This window comes from Silene latifolia, chromosome 6 (genome assembly GCF_048544455.1).
Source record: "Silene latifolia isolate original U9 population chromosome 6, ASM4854445v1, whole genome shotgun sequence".
In the NCBI taxonomy this organism is placed as follows: domain Eukaryota; kingdom Viridiplantae; phylum Streptophyta; class Magnoliopsida; order Caryophyllales; family Caryophyllaceae; genus Silene; species Silene latifolia.
In genome coordinates this window covers 128,857,775-128,877,396 of record NC_133531.1, presented here as the reverse complement: position 1 = coordinate 128,877,396, position 19,622 = coordinate 128,857,775, and the positions used below count along the sequence as shown (strand labels likewise).

The following is a 19,622-nucleotide window of genomic DNA, read 5'->3' as shown; positions in this document are numbered from 1 at the left end:
CTTCGCGCTGATGAAAGGCCTCCCAAGAGGGGACCTAAAGAATGAGCTCATCAAGTGTGGCGGCCAGAGACTAGACTCCGCCAGGAAAATGGCCGATCAAGCCATTAAGGTGGAGGACTACCACAAAACCTGGTAGGCCCAGAGAGGCCGAGCACTCGAAAAGAAAAAGCCGCCCGGAGGACAACCCGGATGAAAGACGCCGTGACGATAATAGGTCACGGTGCGACAGTCCACCAGGAAATGAACTCGGCGGACGCCGGGAGTTCGGGAACGAACCGCCGAAGCGGTACAATGATCACACCCCCACGGCCATGTCTCCGCGCCGAGGTTTTCGCCCGAGCAAGAACGAGGGTCGAGGAAGTGGGAGAGGCCTCCCGGTAGCCGAGGAGTGATGACACGAGCCAGTACTATGAGTACCACGGCCACACCGATCACCTTACTGACAACTGCCGGCATCTGAAGAATGCCATTGAAGAACTGATCCGGAAGGGGAGCCTTGGCAAGTATGTTGCCAAAGACCAAAAGACTGATGCCAGCGGTTCAGATAAGAAATCCGTCTTCGAACGGATAGGAGTAATCCATGTTGTCATCGGGGGCAACGAGAACGGTGGGTCCGCTCATGGGCACAAACGGCACTGAACGAGTGTATCGGGCCATCAACTTTGTGCCCAACACAAATACTCCCGCTTCCAACATCCCGATATAACTATTGGGAAGAAGGACTACGAGGGAGTCATCGCCCCTCAATGACCCACTCGTAGTCCACTTGGACATAGCCAACCACCTGGTGAAGAGGTGCACGATTGACACGGCGCCTACACAAACATTATGTACGAAATGCTTTCTCAACCTCGGTCCTCGAAGGTTGAAGACTTGAGCCCCGCACCAATCCGTTGTACGCTTTTTCCGGTCGGCCTGGTACCCCCGGGTTGATCGGATCGGTGATGTTCGGCGAAGGGAATGCGGCGAAGAATGTCTTATCTGAGTTCGTAGTCATTGACGGCTCGTCCGCCTACAACGTCCTCATAGGCCGCGTCACCCTGAGCGAGGCTGATGCAGTAATGTCAATCCGGGCCCTGACACTGATGTATGTCTCGGACCGAGGGGAAGCGCATAAGCTCGTCTCCAAGGACGAGAAGGACGAGGTGGTCAACACCCAGATATCCGCCAGAGGGTGCAACATGCAATCCCTCAAAGTGGCAAAGAAGTCAGGGAAGGGGAAGAGCCCATCCTTGCAGCAGGAGGGCGACCCGATGAATACCGACGTCGGCATGGTTGAAGGAACCCCGACCGACCAAGAAGAGCCGCATCCCGGCGTATGGGAAATAACTACTAACGGGTCCCCCACGGCGAACAGCTCAGGAGCTGCCATTCTTATCACCAGCCCAAACGGGGACGTGTTTGAGCACGCCTTAAAGTTTACCTTCTCAGCCTCAAACAACGAATCTGAATACGAGACGGTGATAAATGGAGTCGAGTTAGCTAGGGCTGCCGGGGCGGAGCACGTCGTGGTGAAAACATGCTCACTGTTGGTGGCCAGCCAAATCAGAGGAGAGTGTGAGGCTCGAGACGACGGGATGGTAAGATACCTGGAAAGGGTAAAAGCCGACACCGCCAAATTGAAGTCCTTCCAGATACAGTGCATTCCCAGGTCCGACGCTCTCTCAAGACGCACCGGCTGATAGACGTGGAGGGTGCACCTTTGATGAGCCATTAGGACACTGACAATCTCGGAAAAATTTTGTATAGCGGCGGAGGTGCCCAAGACAACTGTGGGCACCCCGACGCATGTTTATATCTAATGAAGAATCGTCCAAGTTTTCCGTCAGTGTTCATTTTCCCCCGTAGTCACTATCAAGAAGCAGGCGCCGTCGCAGTCACCCCAAGAAGTAGACGCTATGGCAGTCACCCCAAGAGGTAGACGCCGCAGCAGTCACTTCAAGAGGTAGACGTCACGGCAGTCACCATCAAGAAATAGGCGCCGTCGCAGTCACCCCAAGAAGTAGACGCTACGACAGTCACCCCAAGAGGTAGACGCCGCAAAGATCACTCCAAGAGGTAGACGCCACGGCATCACCATCAAGAAATAGGCGCCGTCGCATCACCCCAAGAAGTAGACGCTACGGCGATCACCTCAAGAGGTAGACGCCGCAGCGATCACTCAAGAGGTAGACGCCACGCGCATCACCATCAAGAAATAGGCGCCGTCGCAGTCACCCCAAGAAGTAGACGCTACGGCAGTCACCCCAAGAGGTAGACGCCGCAGAAGTCACTCCAAGAGGTAGACGCCACGACAATCACTATAAGGAAGCAGACGTTATGACAGTCACTACCAGCGCGGTTGATACTCGCGAAAGCGATAAGCACGCCCTAGGAACGTTAAACACAGTTGAGATACGCATTCTAACTGCCTCGGTCAGGCCGAGGTAGAAACAAAAGAAGCGCTCAATTAATAACGTAAGAAGACAACTCAGACGAAGACAAGGAAAGACCTCGGCCAAGCCAGAGGCAAAATAAGCAAACTCTTATTAAAAATTACAACAGGTTACAAGGAGAATACAGACGACGGCCGTCCCCATAAGGATAAGCCAAAACACAACCTACCAAAGTTGTACAAAATACAAGGGAAAGAAAGGCAAAAGGTTACAGACATATCATTTAAGCGCCAAAAGATGGCAGGGAGGAAAGGCTTAATAATTGGCCCCCGAACAGCTAAAGCTATCCGAGACGCCGGGTGAGCCTGGTGACGACCGCCCGTCTCCCTATGCCTGTTGCTGCTTGCCATCAACAGCGTTAGCAGCATCGTCCTTAATGGGCGACCCAGAAGCTGTCTCAGCCGTCTCAGCTTTCTCAGCAGCCTCAGCCTCAGCCTTCTTGGCAGCCTCAGCCTCAGCGGCCTCAACTGCCTTCATCCTCTCGGCTTCCTCTTTGGCCGCCCTAGCCTCCTCAGCGAGGGCTGCCTTCTCCGCGGCCGCCTCTTCCTCCTTCTTCACCCTTACCTCCTCCTTGGCCTTCTCCTTCGCGGCTTCCTCCTTAGCTTCGAGCTTGTCATCAAACAGCTCGTCAAATTTGTCCCACGAAAAGGAGCCATCAAGAGGAAGAGCTCCCCAATCACTTCCCCGGGCGGCTTATTCGGCCAGTCCCGTATTGGGCGCACATGTTAGGAAGGAGAACGGTTTGGAGTGTCTCAATGTCCTCCTCCCTTTGGGCGATGATAGCATCCTTGTTCCGAACCACCTTCCCTGGACTGGAACAAGCCCCTAAACTCGTCCCTCTGCGTACGGTAAAGGTCGGCGTGCTTCGAACAAGGTCACGCATCTCCAGCCGACTTAGCGGCTTCAGCCGCCGCGGCCTCGGCCTTGGCTCTCTCGGAAGGACTTCCTTTTCAGCGTCCTCCCGAGTTTTCTCTCGGCCAGATCGCCTCTTGACCTCGGCCTTGGCCTCTTAGCCTCCTTGTTCGCGCGTCGAGTTCCGGCCTTAGCCGCTCGAGCGTGGGCGGCTCGACCATGGTCTTCTCTTGCTCCATAATGTGGGAGCCGGCTTAGCCGAGTCCATTTCGCCGACCTCTTGCATATTCTCATCCCCTCCGCCACAAGCTCGGTGGAGGAAACCTTGGGAGTAGGGAATCGACGGTGACATTTCTATCACCCGCCTTCTCATTCGCTTCTCTAATTGCCGCACGGTGAGAACGGCGGCGTGACGTTGATCTACAAAAAAATCAATTAACACATCCGTGTCGGTATACATGGACATATCGGAGAGCTTTGTCATCGAACGCCTAATGAACCGGCTAAGTCGAGCCACGGGATATATCCGTACCATGCTTGGCCTTCTTGCTCGGAGGACGCATCTCCTCGCCGGCGAGCGATTGCGCGATGCGCCAATGTATCGGCGACGGGTGGGCTCTTTCCTTTTTCTACGGACAAGGGGAGATCCCTCCGCATGGAGTCCCCCATCGGTAATGTCAACGATCACCACCGTCTCCTTCGGGTGAAGGGATGGAAGGTGGAACGGATGTCGGCCGCCGCCGCCGCCGAAGACTTCGTTTTCCGCGTTCGGCGCGACATGTTACTAGCAACCCTCGCACAGGCCGCCTCCACATTCGGGCCTTTGGTGCGATCCATCGGATCATTCGGCGGCGTCCTGCGATCACGGGCGAGCCTTAGGGTGCAAATCGACAACGGTCTTATCCTTGTGCGGCCCCATTCTCCGAAGGATATCCTCAGACAGGTCCGGTCCAAAGTGGTCTGCAAAGGAAGCAAAGCAAGAGTTAAGTAGAAGTAAATCAAAATTCAAGAAACAGAAACGTTGAGAGCAGAGATGGGCCTCACACCGACCCCACTCACCCTGCGCTAGGGCCGGTATGAGGCCGACATGGCAGAGCGGTTCATCCTGAAGAATGATCTGCGTCGGGGAATCCATCTTTTTCGACACCCCACTCTTGTCCGTCTCAAATAGCCTCATCGCCACTTCTCATCCTCATTAAGAGGGACCTTGCTTTGGCGTCCATCTTAAGCTTTTTCCGGTGACCCATCTGTCATGCTCCGCCTCGGTCTCGCACCGCAAATTAACTTGGTCTTTGGAAGGACCGGGCGCGGATAGTCATCCGCACCTCAACGTATACCCACCGATCTTTCCGTCCTTGCGGAGGAGAGCTTATCAACGGAGATGTAACCCGGCTCCACTTGCACGCTATACCATCCGACACGGCCACCGAAACGACGGCCAAGGTGGTGAAGCCGACGGAATAAATTAACCGTTGGGACCTCCCCCTTGAAGAGACAGAGCCAAACAAAGCCGACTATGGTCCTAATAGCCAACGGGTGCAGTTGGGCCACGGCGACGTTCATGGCTCTAATGATAGCCAAGACGTAATCATTCAGCGGAAACCAGAGCCCGTACTCCAAGTGCCGGATGTATACGCCGGTGCAACCCGGTGGAGGACAACAGATGGCCTGGCCCTCCTCAGGGATAACAATTTTGTACCCCCTGCCAAAGTAGAAATGGCCCTCGAAAAATGTCTTGCCGGAAGAACTGGCGAACTTATGGGTCCAGACACGGTCAAGACGGACCTTACAGGCCTCGCCGTGATCCATAACGTACTGCCTCCCCTCATCAGGATGAGCACTTTCAGCATCATCACCAGCATCATCACCGTCGTCATCATCATCATCATCGTCCTCCCAATCCTCCAAAGCTTTTGGATCGACTTCGGGAGACGGAGACCTAGGGCCCCCAGACCTTATCGGGATGGCATCTAGCATCTCCTCCTTATCAAGACGCGACGGGGAACCCCCCGGCGCAGGCTTACTAGGTTCGGCACCAGCAGAAGACATGTTTACAACAAAACTTACAAGTTAAAAATAGAAAATTTGTTTGTTTACCTTGAAGAAAAATGCTACGCCGGAGTAATGATTCTGAAAGCTAGAGAGAAGTTTAGTCAAAGAGGGCTAGAAAGAAGAAAATTTTTGGGAAAATGAAATTGGTGCCCAATTTCAGGGATTAACTGCCCTATTTATAGGGAAAAGCCCATGAAGAAGGACCAATCAAGGCACAGCCCATGAAACGTCAGCCAATCAGCGAACAGACACGTGTCAGACATGCAGCCACGGAATGTCAATCGTTGCAACACGCCCCTTCAAATCTCTCTGCTTATTCATCTTCCTCAACAAATTCTTAAGTATCCGTTTCTCCGCCGGCCACATGATCAACCAAGCCAGAAAGCACCGGCCAGGGGGCAATCAGAAACAACCGGCACTCTCCACCCTGGTCTCAGCCAGCGTCATTGCCTTTTCCACATCGGATGTCCATTACACAACCATGTGGAGGGGGGATATGGTACGGCCATAATACGATCAAGCCGAGGAAGAGAAAGCCGGGCCAGAAATTTTTTACTTATGCAGAATATACGCTCAACATACATCGGAGCCCATACCACGGCATAGACTACGCTGGGGGCAAATTGATGGGGCATATTCTGCACCCGCTGACCAGTCAACATACTGAGCAAGGTCAAAGATATCCACAGCAAGTCAACGGCTTAGACCCTAAAGCTAACCGACGCAGACTCGGCTGTCTCTTGGGTCCCGGCTGGGGCAACTAGCCAGCCGAGGCACACATCCGCGAACTCATATCCAAGACCCCTCGGCGGTGAGTCAATAGGGCCCGCCGGCCTGCCATGGGTCCCTCGGCCGAGGGGTAGATCAGTCTTTCCACCTGCTAGCCACTTGGCCACTACGTGACAAAAGATGAAAGTCTATAAATACTCCTCAACTCTCATTGAGGAGGAGATCCACAATTTAACCTAAGAATCACTATTCATCTGGTAATATCTTCCTTATCTCTCTACAATATATACTTCACCAAGTAACAACAACTTATCTCTCTAAGTTTACTGACTTGAGCGTCGGAGTGAGTTCGCTCGGTCCAAAGCCGAGCCCTCAGTTTGTTCATCGTTTCAGGAGACCGCAAGGAGGATTCAACTAAAGACGTCATTCTACAAGCACGGGTGGTAACAAATAATTGCTCTGGAATTACACCCGGAACACTTTTATTTTTCCAATGAAATGTAAAATTATATAAAATAGAAACATCACTTGAACATAATATAAGAAATATATATTATAATAATTAAAAGATTCTCCACCTTACTTTTTATATCAAAAAAATATTATTTTATGATATTTTCTTAAATTAGTTTTTAAAATCACCCTACTTTATGATAATCTTCTGATGTGGGACAACTCAACTATTTATATGTAGTATATTCACCACACCCATATTACGTTTCAAAGTGGGACAAATAACATACTTAGAAATACATCATATTTTTCGCACCTAATTCGACTTCCAACCCGATTTAATAATGAGCAAATACTATAATATCTATTAATATTCTTACGTTTTTTTCCAATTCTTTATCATAATTAAAATATGTACAAATGATATGAAACAAATATAACATTTTTTTTCACCACAAATCTAATTACCATTTTATCGCTCCTTCTCCCGCCCACTTAAAAAAATGATAAAACTTGTAAACTTAACATTTAACATAACGTCACATTTAAAATATCTTATATAATAAGTATACTACTAATGTATGTTCGTTATTCAAAAATTCGGCTAGAATATTAAAAACATAAAAAACCTATTGTTAAACTACTAAATTTGAGTAGAAAAAGAGATGATATAACTATTTATTGTTGTATATATAGAAAAAATTAAATAAAATTTATATCTCTCCGTCTCATTTTATTAATTGTTAGGATGTTGCACATAAATTAAGAAAACGTTAGTCTTATTAGTATATCAAATTATTGATCTTTGAAAATATAAAATATTATTTTCTACCAATCTAATTGTTTAAATTACATAATTTTTTCCTAATACGACTTTTAATATGAAATGGAGGGAGCAAAAAAATGTATAAATAATGGTAAAATATTTTCTTTGTTTGGTAGGATTTTGATTAATGGTTAAAAATTACGATGTATTTTACTTTTACTCAAATGTTATGAGGAATAATAATTACCTATACTTGATAGTTAAAAAGAATTAATTCTACTAATTATCAAAATAAAAAAGCCCATTATTGATTTGTTTGTGATTCACGATCATTTTATATATAACACTTGATTTTATGATAATTTATAAAGTTTGTATTTTAGTGTAGAGATGAACATTATTTATGACAATTATTAACCAATTTATGTATACTTAGCAGTTATCACTCATTTTATTTTTTAATTGTGATTTTATCTTAAATAAAGTTATTATACTATCGATTGTCTTACAATAAACATTATAATATCACTAATATATAATCGCTTTTATAAATATTTACATGATTAATATTTGTTGCAATACCCGTCCTTTTAGGGACCCGTTGACCGTCATTGACTGACCTTAGATGCATGTCTAGACCTTTGTTAGTTTTTCAAGTTTAGTCTTACGTCATAGTAACCCTTTGAGTTTAGAAGACTCGATCTAGCGGAGGCTACTCGATCGAGTAGGTTAGTCACTCGATCGAGTAAAGGCCACTCGATCGAGTAAGTCATGTACTCGATTGAGTGCCTGGAGTTCAGCGGTAAAATATATATCGCGATATCGTGAAACCCAAAATCATTTCTTTTCTTTTCTCCTAAACCTAGATGCCGTCACCTCTCTATTACTTCACCTACATTCATCCTTTTGGAGCTTTTGGAGAGTTGAGACACCATGGGGATGGAAGCATGAGTTGGGTAGCGGTCTTGTTGCCGGAATGCTATGTATAGGTATGTCGTCGTCATCATCATCATCATCATCATCATCGTCGTCGTCGTCGTCGTCGTCTCACTTAGTTTTGGTTATGGATGTGGTGGTAATAGTGCAGTCACTCATTCGGCCACTCAATCCTGGTATGCATTCTGATGCTTAAGGAAAGTCCCCAGATTGTCATACTGTTTGTAATAGGTGGTTATGGTGGTTGCTTGTCGTCTTATGGTCATATGCGGTATTGTTGCGGATGGCTAAGTTAGGTTTTCCTACTCAGTACCTATTTTATCTTTAATCAAGATTTGTACCTATTTTATTATGTTTAGTACTAATTTTTCTTAAAATTCTAAAATAGTCTTGATAGAATATTAGAATAAGTCAATATGTAATATTGTAATTATTTGATATTATTTGGTTGTTATTCTTTTACCTAGCTTAGGTTATTTTGTTACCTAGTTTGTAGTATTCTGTTCCTACTAACTAGCCTTAGTTTTGTATTTATACGATTAACATAATTAATGAAAGGCACCGATTAAATTACTTTCATGGTATCACCCTAATCGATCTTTCTGCTTCCGCTTCATCTCCTTCCTCTACTTCTTCTTCTGCTTCCTCGACCCTCCACCTAACTTCCGACCTCACGTCAAACATGGCCCCTGATGCAAAGTCGCTATTTCATCCGGCTCTTGCAGTCAACAATGTTGCAAATCATATCCCTGTCAAACTCGACATGGACAACGATCAATATCCTCTCTGGGTAGCATTGTTCACAAATCATGCCAAATCAAATCGTGTCCTCCATCATATCATTGCACCGAAGGTCGCTCCTACGCCTCCTTCCACTAATGATGAATTGGAGATGTGGGAAACGTTGGATGCGACGGTCTTACAGTGGATTTATTCCACTGTAACAACCGAGTTACTTGAAATAATCGTCGAACCAAGCTCCACGGCCATGGAAGCGTGGACTCGTCTTGCCGATCTTTTTCAAGATAATCAAAACTCGCGTGCTGTGACTCTGGAACAAGAGTTTTCACACATCGATATGGCTGATTTTTCGTCCGTCTCCACTTACTGCCAACGTCTCAAATCGTTGGCTGATCAATTGAAAAACGTCGGCTCTCCCGTTTCTCAGAATCGGTTGGTTCTTCAATTGGTCTCGAGTTTGTCTCCGGCCTATCACCATGTCGGTACCATCATCCGACAAGCCAATCCTCTCCCTAATTTTTTCAAAGCCAGATCAATGCTTGCTCTTGAAGAAGCCGGCTTGGCAAAAAAAGAAGCCACCGGGCCTAGTTCCTCGGCAACCTTATTTTCTCGCAGCAATACCGACAGTGACAATGGCGGTAAGGGTTCAGCGAATTCTTCTACAAACAGTAAGGGTGGTCGAGGCAATGGGGGTAAGAAGAAAGGCAAAAGTAAAGGCAATTCGGGTAATGGTAGTACTGGCAAGGGTCAAGGAAATTCCTCGGTTTCCGCACCTGCTACTCCGTCATCAGCTGCTACCTCTACTCAGTGGCCTGGTGGTTACGGACCATGGCAGTGGTCTCCATGGGCATACCCACCATGCCCGTATCCATCTAACCCATGGATGGTACGGCCTGGTTTTACACCTCGTCCTCAACAGGGTATTTTGGGTCCGCGTCCACAGCAGAGTTATTCGGCTGATGCTTCTTCTCCGTCTCAGACCGACATAGAAGCAGCTATGTACACGCTCGGACTCGCTCCACCTGAGCCATGGGTCATGGATACCGGGGCTACATCACATATGACGGCTAATCAAGGTACACTTTCGTCTTTTATTAATTCGAGCTTTTCTAATGGTATACTTGTCGGAAATGGTCAGTCAATTCCAATTCATGGATACGGACATATTGCTCTTCCTAAGCCACATCCACCTCCAGTTTTGAAAAATGTTCTTTACGCTCCTAAACTAGTTAAGAATCTTATTTCCGGTCGTAAATTCACATCTGATAATAACGTCACTGTTGAATTTGATCCTTTTGGTTTTTATGTCAAGGATATACGGCCGGGGACTCGAATACTGAGATGTGATAGTAAAGGTGACCTTTATCCGCTTTCCAAGCCATCTGTGTCAGCCGCTCATCCCTCTGTGTTTGCAGCCTTAGCTCCGTCTGTTTGGCATAGCCGCCTCGGTCATCCGGGGGATCCTATTTTTTCTATTATTAAGCAAAATAAAACAATTGATTGTAATTCCAAACAATTATTTTGTCCGTCTTGTCCGCTTGGGAAACATGTTAAACTACCTTTTGCTAAGTTTGTGTCGTATACTTATTTGCCTTTTGATATCATTCATTGCGACTTATGGACCTTACCTATATTATCGTCTTTAGGTCACAAATATTATTAGGTAATTTTGGATAATTACAGTAATTTTTTATGGACGTTCCCAATTGCTAAAAAGAGTCAAGTCAGTTCCATATTAACCATTTTTCATAACTTTGTTCAAACTCAATTTGAGCGAAAAATAAAGTCGATTCAATGTGATAATGGTACTGAATTTATCAATGCCCTTTTTCGTGATTTTTCTGAGAAACACGGTTTGCAATTTCGCCTATCTTGCCCTCACACCTCGTCCCAAAATGGAAAGGCCGAGCGTAAAATACGTTCCATTAATAATATTATTCGTACTTGTCTTATCCATGCCTCATTACCTCTCAATTTTTGGCATTATGCACTCGACACAGCTACTTACATGTCTAACATTCTCTCTAGAAAACCCATTGCTTATAATATTCCCCTCTCCGTGCTATATAATCGTTCCCCGACTTATAGTCACCTCCGTGTCTTTGGTTGTCTTTGTTTTCCCTTATTTCCCTCCACTACCATAAACAAATTACAACTTAGATCATCCCCGTGTGTGTTTCTTGGTTATCCTAATCACCGTGGTTATAAGTGTCTTGACATGTCTACTCGTAAAATTATTATTAGTCGCCATGTTATCTTTAATGAACAAATCTTTCCATTGGCTCATTCAAAGAAACCTGACACAAAATCTTACGATTTTTTGGATTCTGGGCTCTCTCCATTTGTTATTCACCATTTGACCCAGCCCAATCCAGCACAGCCGGCCCCTCAACCCCAACGGACTGATCCTATCAGCCGACTCCTTAACTCCTCACAATCAGCCCCATCTCCCGAGGTCCAATCCCCTGAAACCAACCCAACTACCGCGGCCCAAACTCCAGACCCAACCTCAGCTGTCCGACCCCCTACAAAACAGCCCATCCCACCATCTAAGCCCACTACCCGAGCTGATCACGGCATTTACAAGCCCAACCCCAAATACGTGAAATCGTCATCCCAGCCTCAAAATTTGGCTCATACAATAGCTCCGTCACCGATTCCAAAAAATCCCGTGTCCGCTATTCGTGACCCAAATTGGAAACTGGCCATGGATGACGAATATTCCGCTCTTATTAATAATAAGACGTGGGTGTTGGTTCCTCGTCCTGAAAATGTAAATGTTACTCGCTCTATGTGGATTTTTCGTCATAAATTTAATTCTGATGGTTCCTTTGAAAGGTATAAGGCTCGTCTTGTAGGTGATGGCAAAACTCAACAGGTTGGTGTCGATTGTGGGGAAACTTTTAGCCTGGTGGTTAAACCCGCTACTATTCGGACGGTTCTTAGTATTGCTCTATCCCACTCTTAGACCGTCAATCAGCTTGACGTTAAGAATGCTTTTTTACATGGTACTCTTAATGAAACGGTTTATATGTATCAACCTCTTGGCTATCGTGACAAATCCCGACCTGAACGTTTGTCTTCTTAAGAAATCACTCTATGGTCTCAAACAGGCCCCTCGGGCTTGGTATAAACGGTTTGCAGATTTTATTGCTCTTAGTCTGTTAATAAGTTTATTAAAAGATCGTCTCTCAGAAGACCAACTCATATTAGAGAATACCAAGATTAGCTTTGTTAAGCTTTAAAAATATTCCATAAAGTATCTTTCCTTTGCATTAAAGGCAATTTTTAGCTCCTTTAATTCTTTCCCAATATTAATGAAATTACTCATGTACATATCTTTCAATCCCTGTCTCACATTCTTGAGTTTATTAGTGACAAGATCAGCAGAGTTTTTAATCTTATTGATATTAAAGTTATTTTAGTTAGTTTGATCGGAAATTTTCCTCCATGGTATAATTATGCCTGGTTAAAAAAGAATAGCGTTCCTAAGTGACAACTTTTTATCCGGTTTGGAAAGAAGGGTGTTCTTTGTTTGATTGAAACTTGAATGATCCAAAAACAAAAATTCTTTACGACTTAAAATATGGTGCTGTTTGGTCAAGCTTAAAATGTGCTTTTGCAATTGAAAAAGTAGTAGCTTGACCAAACATGGTAAATTATAGGGTTTTAAAAGTGCTTTTGAAAAGTCAAAAACTGATTATTCACCCCTAAAAGGAGAAGTAGATAATTACTACTTCTACTTCTACTTTTCACATAAAGAACCAAATAAGCAAACAAAAGTTTTATTAAAGTAGTTAGGCCAAACATATAAATTTTGTGAGAAACCACTTTTACAAAAGTATGGCCAAACAACTAAAACTTTTCCGGAAAGTAACTTGTGAATAAACTCCTTTTGAAAAGGAAAAACCATTTTCCACAATCAAGGCCAAACAACACCTATATCTAGTTCGAAAATATTGGCATTTCTTACAAATATACATTGACGATTGAGTTACACTCTTAAATTGACTAACGAGTCATATTTACGCATTGATCGATCTTGGCGGGCGAGTTTGATACACAACGTTAGTGACTGATAAATCATGTAAGCATCAACGATAATGAGGGACGGGTCCGAGGGAAGCAAATTGGATCGTTGCACTCCCAGCCCGTAAGAAATGGAAATTTTTAAAATTGTACTTACGTTTTTAAAATTCCCTTCAAGTTCATTAGATTGCATAATTAATTCATTCATCTAAAATTTTCGATAATAACGTTCAATTCCAATAAATCTTATGAAGTATTATTATATATGTAACATTTTGAAAACACACAAGACATTATTACAAAACACTATTGTTATATTGAATTTCACTTATAACGATTAGCTTGTAATCGCTTTATTGTGTGCTTCGGAATTCTTACATTTCATCGAAAAAACATTTTAAGAGATTACGCTAGATGCCTAGGGCCACCAAAGATGGCACGATGATCACGTTCATCATAAAAAACAAGATATTGTGGACGACCATTTTCGAGTTTCTCAAAATCATCATAGATAACAGCCTTTTTATCTTCATTCACCACATTGGTATTCCAGCAAAAAGGCCATTCTCTGCCTCCACCAAATTCGGGTCGAATACCAAAGCCCATTTCTGGAAGGCCCATTTTCGCAGGTTCACCATAAGCTTCTCCTCCACATGCAACGTAGTTACCGGACTCGGATAAGCCTTTAAATATCTTCTTTGGCCAATACCCTATTCGTCGTACACTCTCACCCCCCATCTGAAGCCACCAATCTCCGGAATTTGCATCCTGTTTTTTAAACAGCAGCAATATAAGTACTTTGTATATAAAAAGTAGTTAATACCCTATAAATGAAATACATCCGCTACGATTTTTGTTTAAATGAACTATATATTAGCTATTAAGGCACAAGCTCTATTGATAAAATTAGCTAAAAAGTTAGATGAGAATTGAAAGTAGCTAAAAATTATGAGCTGGTAATGTAATCAATGAGTAGATTATACAAATTGTTGTATGGAGTTGTATGATGTAGAATCCGAGCTGTGTACTAAAATTTTCGAGTTTCGTTTAAAAGAACTTGAGCTATGCTGTAAAGTTTTCGAACTCACACACTTAAACATAAAAAAATAAACTCTTACAAAACTCGAAAAAATTACACATAAGCTCGGATTATTGTATAGGGTTGTACAATACTTATTATACAACAGGTTGTATAGTAGTATTTTGTGTAATGTAGCTGCATTCTGCATATATTTAAAATATTTGACAAATTAGTGAAAAGTGTAATTGGAACTTGCTAAATAAATAAGTTAATTTATTCTAATATAATATATGTTAGCTAATTTCTTACATGTTACCTTAATTTTTTCCATCTACTTATTTGGGTTAAAAAGCTAGTTAATTACCAAAATGGAGCTATGATTTGACTTTGGGAGCGAACTACTAATGTAATAAATTAGTTAAACTATAAAAAACCGTAAATTTCAGTTGTAAACTTAAATGATATATGTAGAAGATATTATTTACCTGAGCAATATAAAAACTATATTTATATATAGTTTTACCCCATATTTTGGTTACTGGTTGCAGTACATGATCAAGAGGAATGTTCTTATCAACTTGGACGAACCCACACGCCGTATTAAAACAATGTAAATCCCCTGCCTGTTATTTAACACAAAAATAAAGCTCGTAAAATCGTCAGCTCACGATTGCATAAACTTATGGTTATTCTACAATCTTCTGAACAGAGTTTAGTTAAGTAATGTGATATAGTTTATTAAAATTTTGTAGAGCACTTACGACTGCGTATGTAAAGCTCCGAGTTTGAGTATCCTTGTATAGGGTTGGATTTACCTAAATCACAAATAGCCAAATAGACATATGATTATGAAACATTAGAGGGTAAATGGGTAATAAATTAATATTTGTGGCGTTAAAGAACGCCTCAAATAGCCTGTTTTTAGGAGCCGCAAATGATGTTTTTTTACTAGTGTTTGTAGAGCACTCAAGTAATGTGACTTCTATATATTTTGAATATATTTATGGTTAAAGTTAAAGTCGAGTAAGAAGGTATTTGAGAAGTTAGGGGAGTGATATTTAGCTGAATACAATTGAATTGTACTTAATATATGGTAGAATAAGAAAAGTAAGAGAAAAACTCACAGTCCAGCCAGCAATAATAACATCGTTTCCACCCTTGATCATAAGTTCACCCGAAGAATATTCAGGTTGTTTAATAGATGGATTGTAAATAGAGAATGTTGAACCAATTCCATGAAATGTTTTTGGCTGACCACCTTTCGATTGAACCATCGCAAGCTACAACAATCAACACACAAGAAAAAAAAATGAAAGTTAATTGGATAATACAAATATTCTTGACCACTTAGATCAACTGGAAAGAAGTTGTTCTAACTTAACAAGAGGTCATATATTCGAACCTTAAGAATACAACATTGTTAAAACTCATGAGAGAGAACTTTACTGCCTTAGTAGTATATCATACATTCATACCTGGCTCGAATCCAGACTAACCGTTGATGTACAACAAGCAAAAAAAAAAAAAAAAAAAAGAAATTGAACAGCACATATTCTATTTGAATTTTGAAACTTCGAAACTTGTAGATTACTCTACATGGTTGAGTTATAATAAGTAAGATCTACTCCTTTATAGTGTGCATTTATAAATGAGCGGAGATCTTCTGTCCCATTTGATGTCCCAATGTGTGTATCACTTCAATCACTTTCTAACACATCAACCAATTAATATAATTATTCCAATATTTGATTTTGCAACAAGTGATGTGTCAAAAGTTGAGTGGAGTGACACACACAATGGTACACAAAAGTGGGACATATGATCCTTACTGATTTATAAATGCTTCTATGTATTGTTCTTCCTAAATAGAAGCTTTAAATTATTCCCCATTACTATTTTCGCTTTTCCATTACTATTAGGATAATAAAAACTTTCTTAGTTTTTCCTCTAAAATGCTTTACATACCTAAATAAGGAAATAAGTGAAACTTTATTTCACTAAATTATTATTTTTTCAATAAATATATTCTTATAGTTAAACTCTAATCTTTTTATTAAATTCATAATTATAATTTTTTTCATTAAAATAAATAAAATTGGTATTTAACCGAACTATAAGTTGCTAAATTATTCAGTAATGCAATAATTGTTAATTTAGATAATAACTTGACACATACTTACAATTAGCTTCGTCATAAAAACATTTCATTAATATAATTGGAAAATGTTTATAAATGAATCCTTAGTTTTATGTTAAAAAAAAATATATTTTCATTAACTTTAAGTAATTCTCATTGATTAGTTTTCCATTTTAATTTTTTTGTTTCATATTAAAATAGGGTACCCATTAAAATATAACGGAGTAAAATATTACAGTATTAATGACAAGCAAATTTAAAATGTATAAATAATATACTAAGAAAATTAAAAATTGTCTATCAATATCGTGCATGCATTATACGGGATCTATACTAACTTATTTATAAAACATAATCATTCAATACAAGCTATCAGTTAAATTATAAACAAAATATATCTTTAGCTTCATTGAACTTTCGTGACACACATTATGACATTACGGATATAATTACTCTTTTAAATGGTAACTTGTTTCTGATTAAATATTAACATCAACACACTTAACTATAAAATTACAGTTTTTTTACAATATTATCTCGTGATAAACTTATCATGAGATCTTTCATAGAAAAATAGTTATTTTTTATATTTTTAAAACATTGTTTATGTTAGTTTTTAAAGTAGTATGTCCTATATAACTATATCTGTAAATTATCTTAATATGGCACGGTCTCACGAAAATCAAACTCAAACTCACACAAATATCGATACAGTAACTCGCAAATTGATATCATGTTAAATAAGATATTTGAATCCATCATATGATAATATACTATCATAAATTTTGATCTACTAAAGCATAAGAACAAAACTAGATTTAAATATAGTACACTTATACGTTACACATGTAAATTAATGTAATTCTCTACAAATGAATTATAATAATGTTATATATATTCAAAAATAAATACTCCTGCTTTATTGAAAATGTGGTGAATAAAAATTATTGATGTGGCTACGGGTCCCCTTTTCATTAAAAAAATGCGAATATATAGTGAATGAAAAAGGAAAAGAAAACTCACAAAAATCTTAGATGGTATAGCATTGGACTGATTCCCTCCTAAGAGAGCATAATATTCACGACGCAACTGAGCTTGTAAGCGTAGATCATCTTTGTTTAGTCTCCGTATGGGAACTGTACCTTTTGGACAATTTAGTTTCGTGACTGGAATATCCTTTGATACGTCATCTGAAAATTCACGACCATTTACCCAATTTGGCAAAGATGGTGTCATCTGCGGAAGTATATATACATTTTCTTGTTTAAAAACGGTATTTCGAGATATAAGTTATACAGAGTAAATAAATACGAGTAGTGGAAAAGTAAGAACCTCTGGGTGGAATGAGTGATTTTGTAGTAATGGATGTTGAAATGCGGGTTGCTTATAGAAATCAACACAATCGTACACTCCGTCTTCTGTCTATAAGTCAATACATCGAAAATAGCAAATCAAAATAATTTGTGATCGTTTAAAATTTATCCTTTGTAGATAACTCAAAATATTTAAAAATTTACCTTGACTGTCTTCAATATATCTTGAGATTTTGCATTCCTAGCTTCAGCCAAAAAATATGATAAATAAAAGCATATTACACCAAGAATAAAATGCCTTACTGTAGTCATTTACCCTTCCAAGCTGCATAAAGAGAAGTCACATTAAGCGCTAACAACAACAACAACAACAACAACAACAACAACAACAACAACAACAACAACAACAACAACAACAACAACAAGAGTTCCAAAACGAGTTTAGGGACAACCAGAATAGGATCCTCTCAATTACTTCAAAAGTAATAGATACCCGCTTTTTATCGGCCCAGGCTTTTTTCTTAAACAATATAATTGTCGAGATTTCAATATAAAAATTAAAATAAGACATTGATAAATGTGCTCAAAAAGTATGTTAAAAAATACTCCCTCCCACTCGATGCAAAGGTAACATGAACCCACTTTTTGTGAGAAGAAAAGTGAATCCATGTTACCTTTGGATTGAATGAGAGGGAGTAAAAATCATAGAGGGGAGACTGATGAGGTCCTCATCGGGTCAACTAATAAACATGTCATTTAAAATTGTCAATACAGGGTAAAATAAAAACGTGGAACGCTTCAACTAGTGGTATTGTCTCTGAACTGTAGAAGTAAAAAATAAATAAAAAGATAAAAAGGTAAACATAATGTGTAGAACTTACAGCTAACAAGTTACAAGCCGTTACTGTAGAGTGTTTGAGAAGTTCAGTAGGTACTAGAGGTAGAAGAGTAGTTGATTTAGTATTTTGGGTTTGAGCTCGGATAATTAGTAAACCATATTTTCTTTCTGATTTTATATGAGATGGGTTTGTCACCATTTTATTGCCAAGAATTTTCAATATCATGCTATAATAAGAAACAAATTAAAAGTTCCCATAAAAAGTATAGCCACTCAATACTTTAAGAATCGAATCGCATATTGTCAAATTTGTAAACATATACCATGCATATGAAGAAAGAAACCTCCAATCTTTGGAAGCAAATTAACAAAAGATTTTTCATATTATAAAAAACTTCCCTTATTAACTAACATTATGGCCCCTGTTTGGCAAACAGCTGAAGCAGATTTATGATAGCGGATAACGTTAACAACTTACGGTTAGCGAATTTCAGTAACAGGTTTGACCTTCAAACAAATCAGCAGAATTAGAAAAGGGTGTTTGGTAATAAACGGGTTATTAAGATAATTAGAAGGGTGATATCTGATTAATTTATACCATTTCTCCTATTTATTCTCATGCATTTTGACTTCGTTTGACACGGTTTTGCGTGTCTTGCCATGCATTTTGTATCCCGGTTCCCTAGTCTATGTGATCATGTTCGTCTTGCAGGATTTGGGGCGGAAATAGAGGAATTGGAGCAAGAGAGACGGATTGAGAAGATAGCATGAAGAAGAGAAGAAGAAATGCTGAGAAAAGGTTCCCAGCCGGTAGGCCGTCAGCCGGTCAGCCAGCTGGGACCCCTCCACACTTGGCCAAGGGGAGAAATGAAGGAAAGTTACAGGGGAACTCCCGGCCCAGCTGGGCAGCCTGCCGGCAGCAGCCACCGGCTGGGAATGCATGAAGAAGGAAGAAAAGGAAGAAATGAAGAAGAAGTTACAGCGTGCTCCCAGCCGGCACCCCACCGGCCGTGCACACCTGATGACTTAGTTTTATTTCACAAACTTACAGAGAGCTCCCAGCCAGGTAGGGCACCAGCAGCCGGTTCACTGGCTGGGACACACCTTGTAATTTTCAATCTAATTTCCGTGTAAACTATAAATACCCATTCCCTTAATCATTTGTACTCACAACCCTAGATCTGAAATTATTTCCCTAATTTATGTAAATCCTTTCTTAAGCAAGCCTTAATTTTTCTTTAGTTAAACATTAATTACTTAATAATTTAGCGTAGAATTAGTCGATCTTAATTTTTTTACATTTAGTATTGGGTTGTAATT

General features: G+C 40.7%; 2 protein-coding genes across 2 annotated transcripts; one reads left to right on the top strand and one right to left on the bottom strand.

Annotated features, from left to right (window-relative positions):
* The first annotated feature begins 8,905 nt into the window (after positions 1-8,905).
* LOC141588661 (uncharacterized) lies at positions 8,906-11,932 on the top strand. Its single transcript, XM_074410093.1, has 2 exons — positions 8,906-10,393; positions 11,258-11,932. The coding sequence occupies exons 1-2, from the start codon at positions 8,906-8,908 to the stop codon at positions 11,930-11,932; spliced, it is 2,163 nt and encodes a 720-aa protein (XP_074266194.1).
* A 1,466-nt stretch (positions 11,933-13,398) lies between these two features.
* LOC141588660 (uncharacterized) lies at positions 13,399-14,345 on the bottom strand. The gene is made up of 2 exons (XM_074410092.1): positions 14,331-14,345; positions 13,399-13,761 (listed from the first exon to the last, which is right to left on the bottom strand). The coding sequence occupies exons 1-2, from the start codon at positions 14,343-14,345 to the stop codon at positions 13,399-13,401; spliced, it is 378 nt and encodes a 125-aa protein (XP_074266193.1).
* Positions 14,346-19,622: the final 5,277 nt, after the last annotated feature.

Coding starts and splice junctions, on each gene's coding strand:
- LOC141588661 (XM_074410093.1), top strand. CDS start 8,906: ATGGCCCCTGATGCAAAGTCGCTATTTCATCCGGCTCTTGCAGTCAAC. Junction 10,394..11,257: donor TTGCAGCCTTAGCTCCGTCT/GTTTGGCATAGC, acceptor GCTCATTCAAAG/AAACCTGACACAAAATCTTA.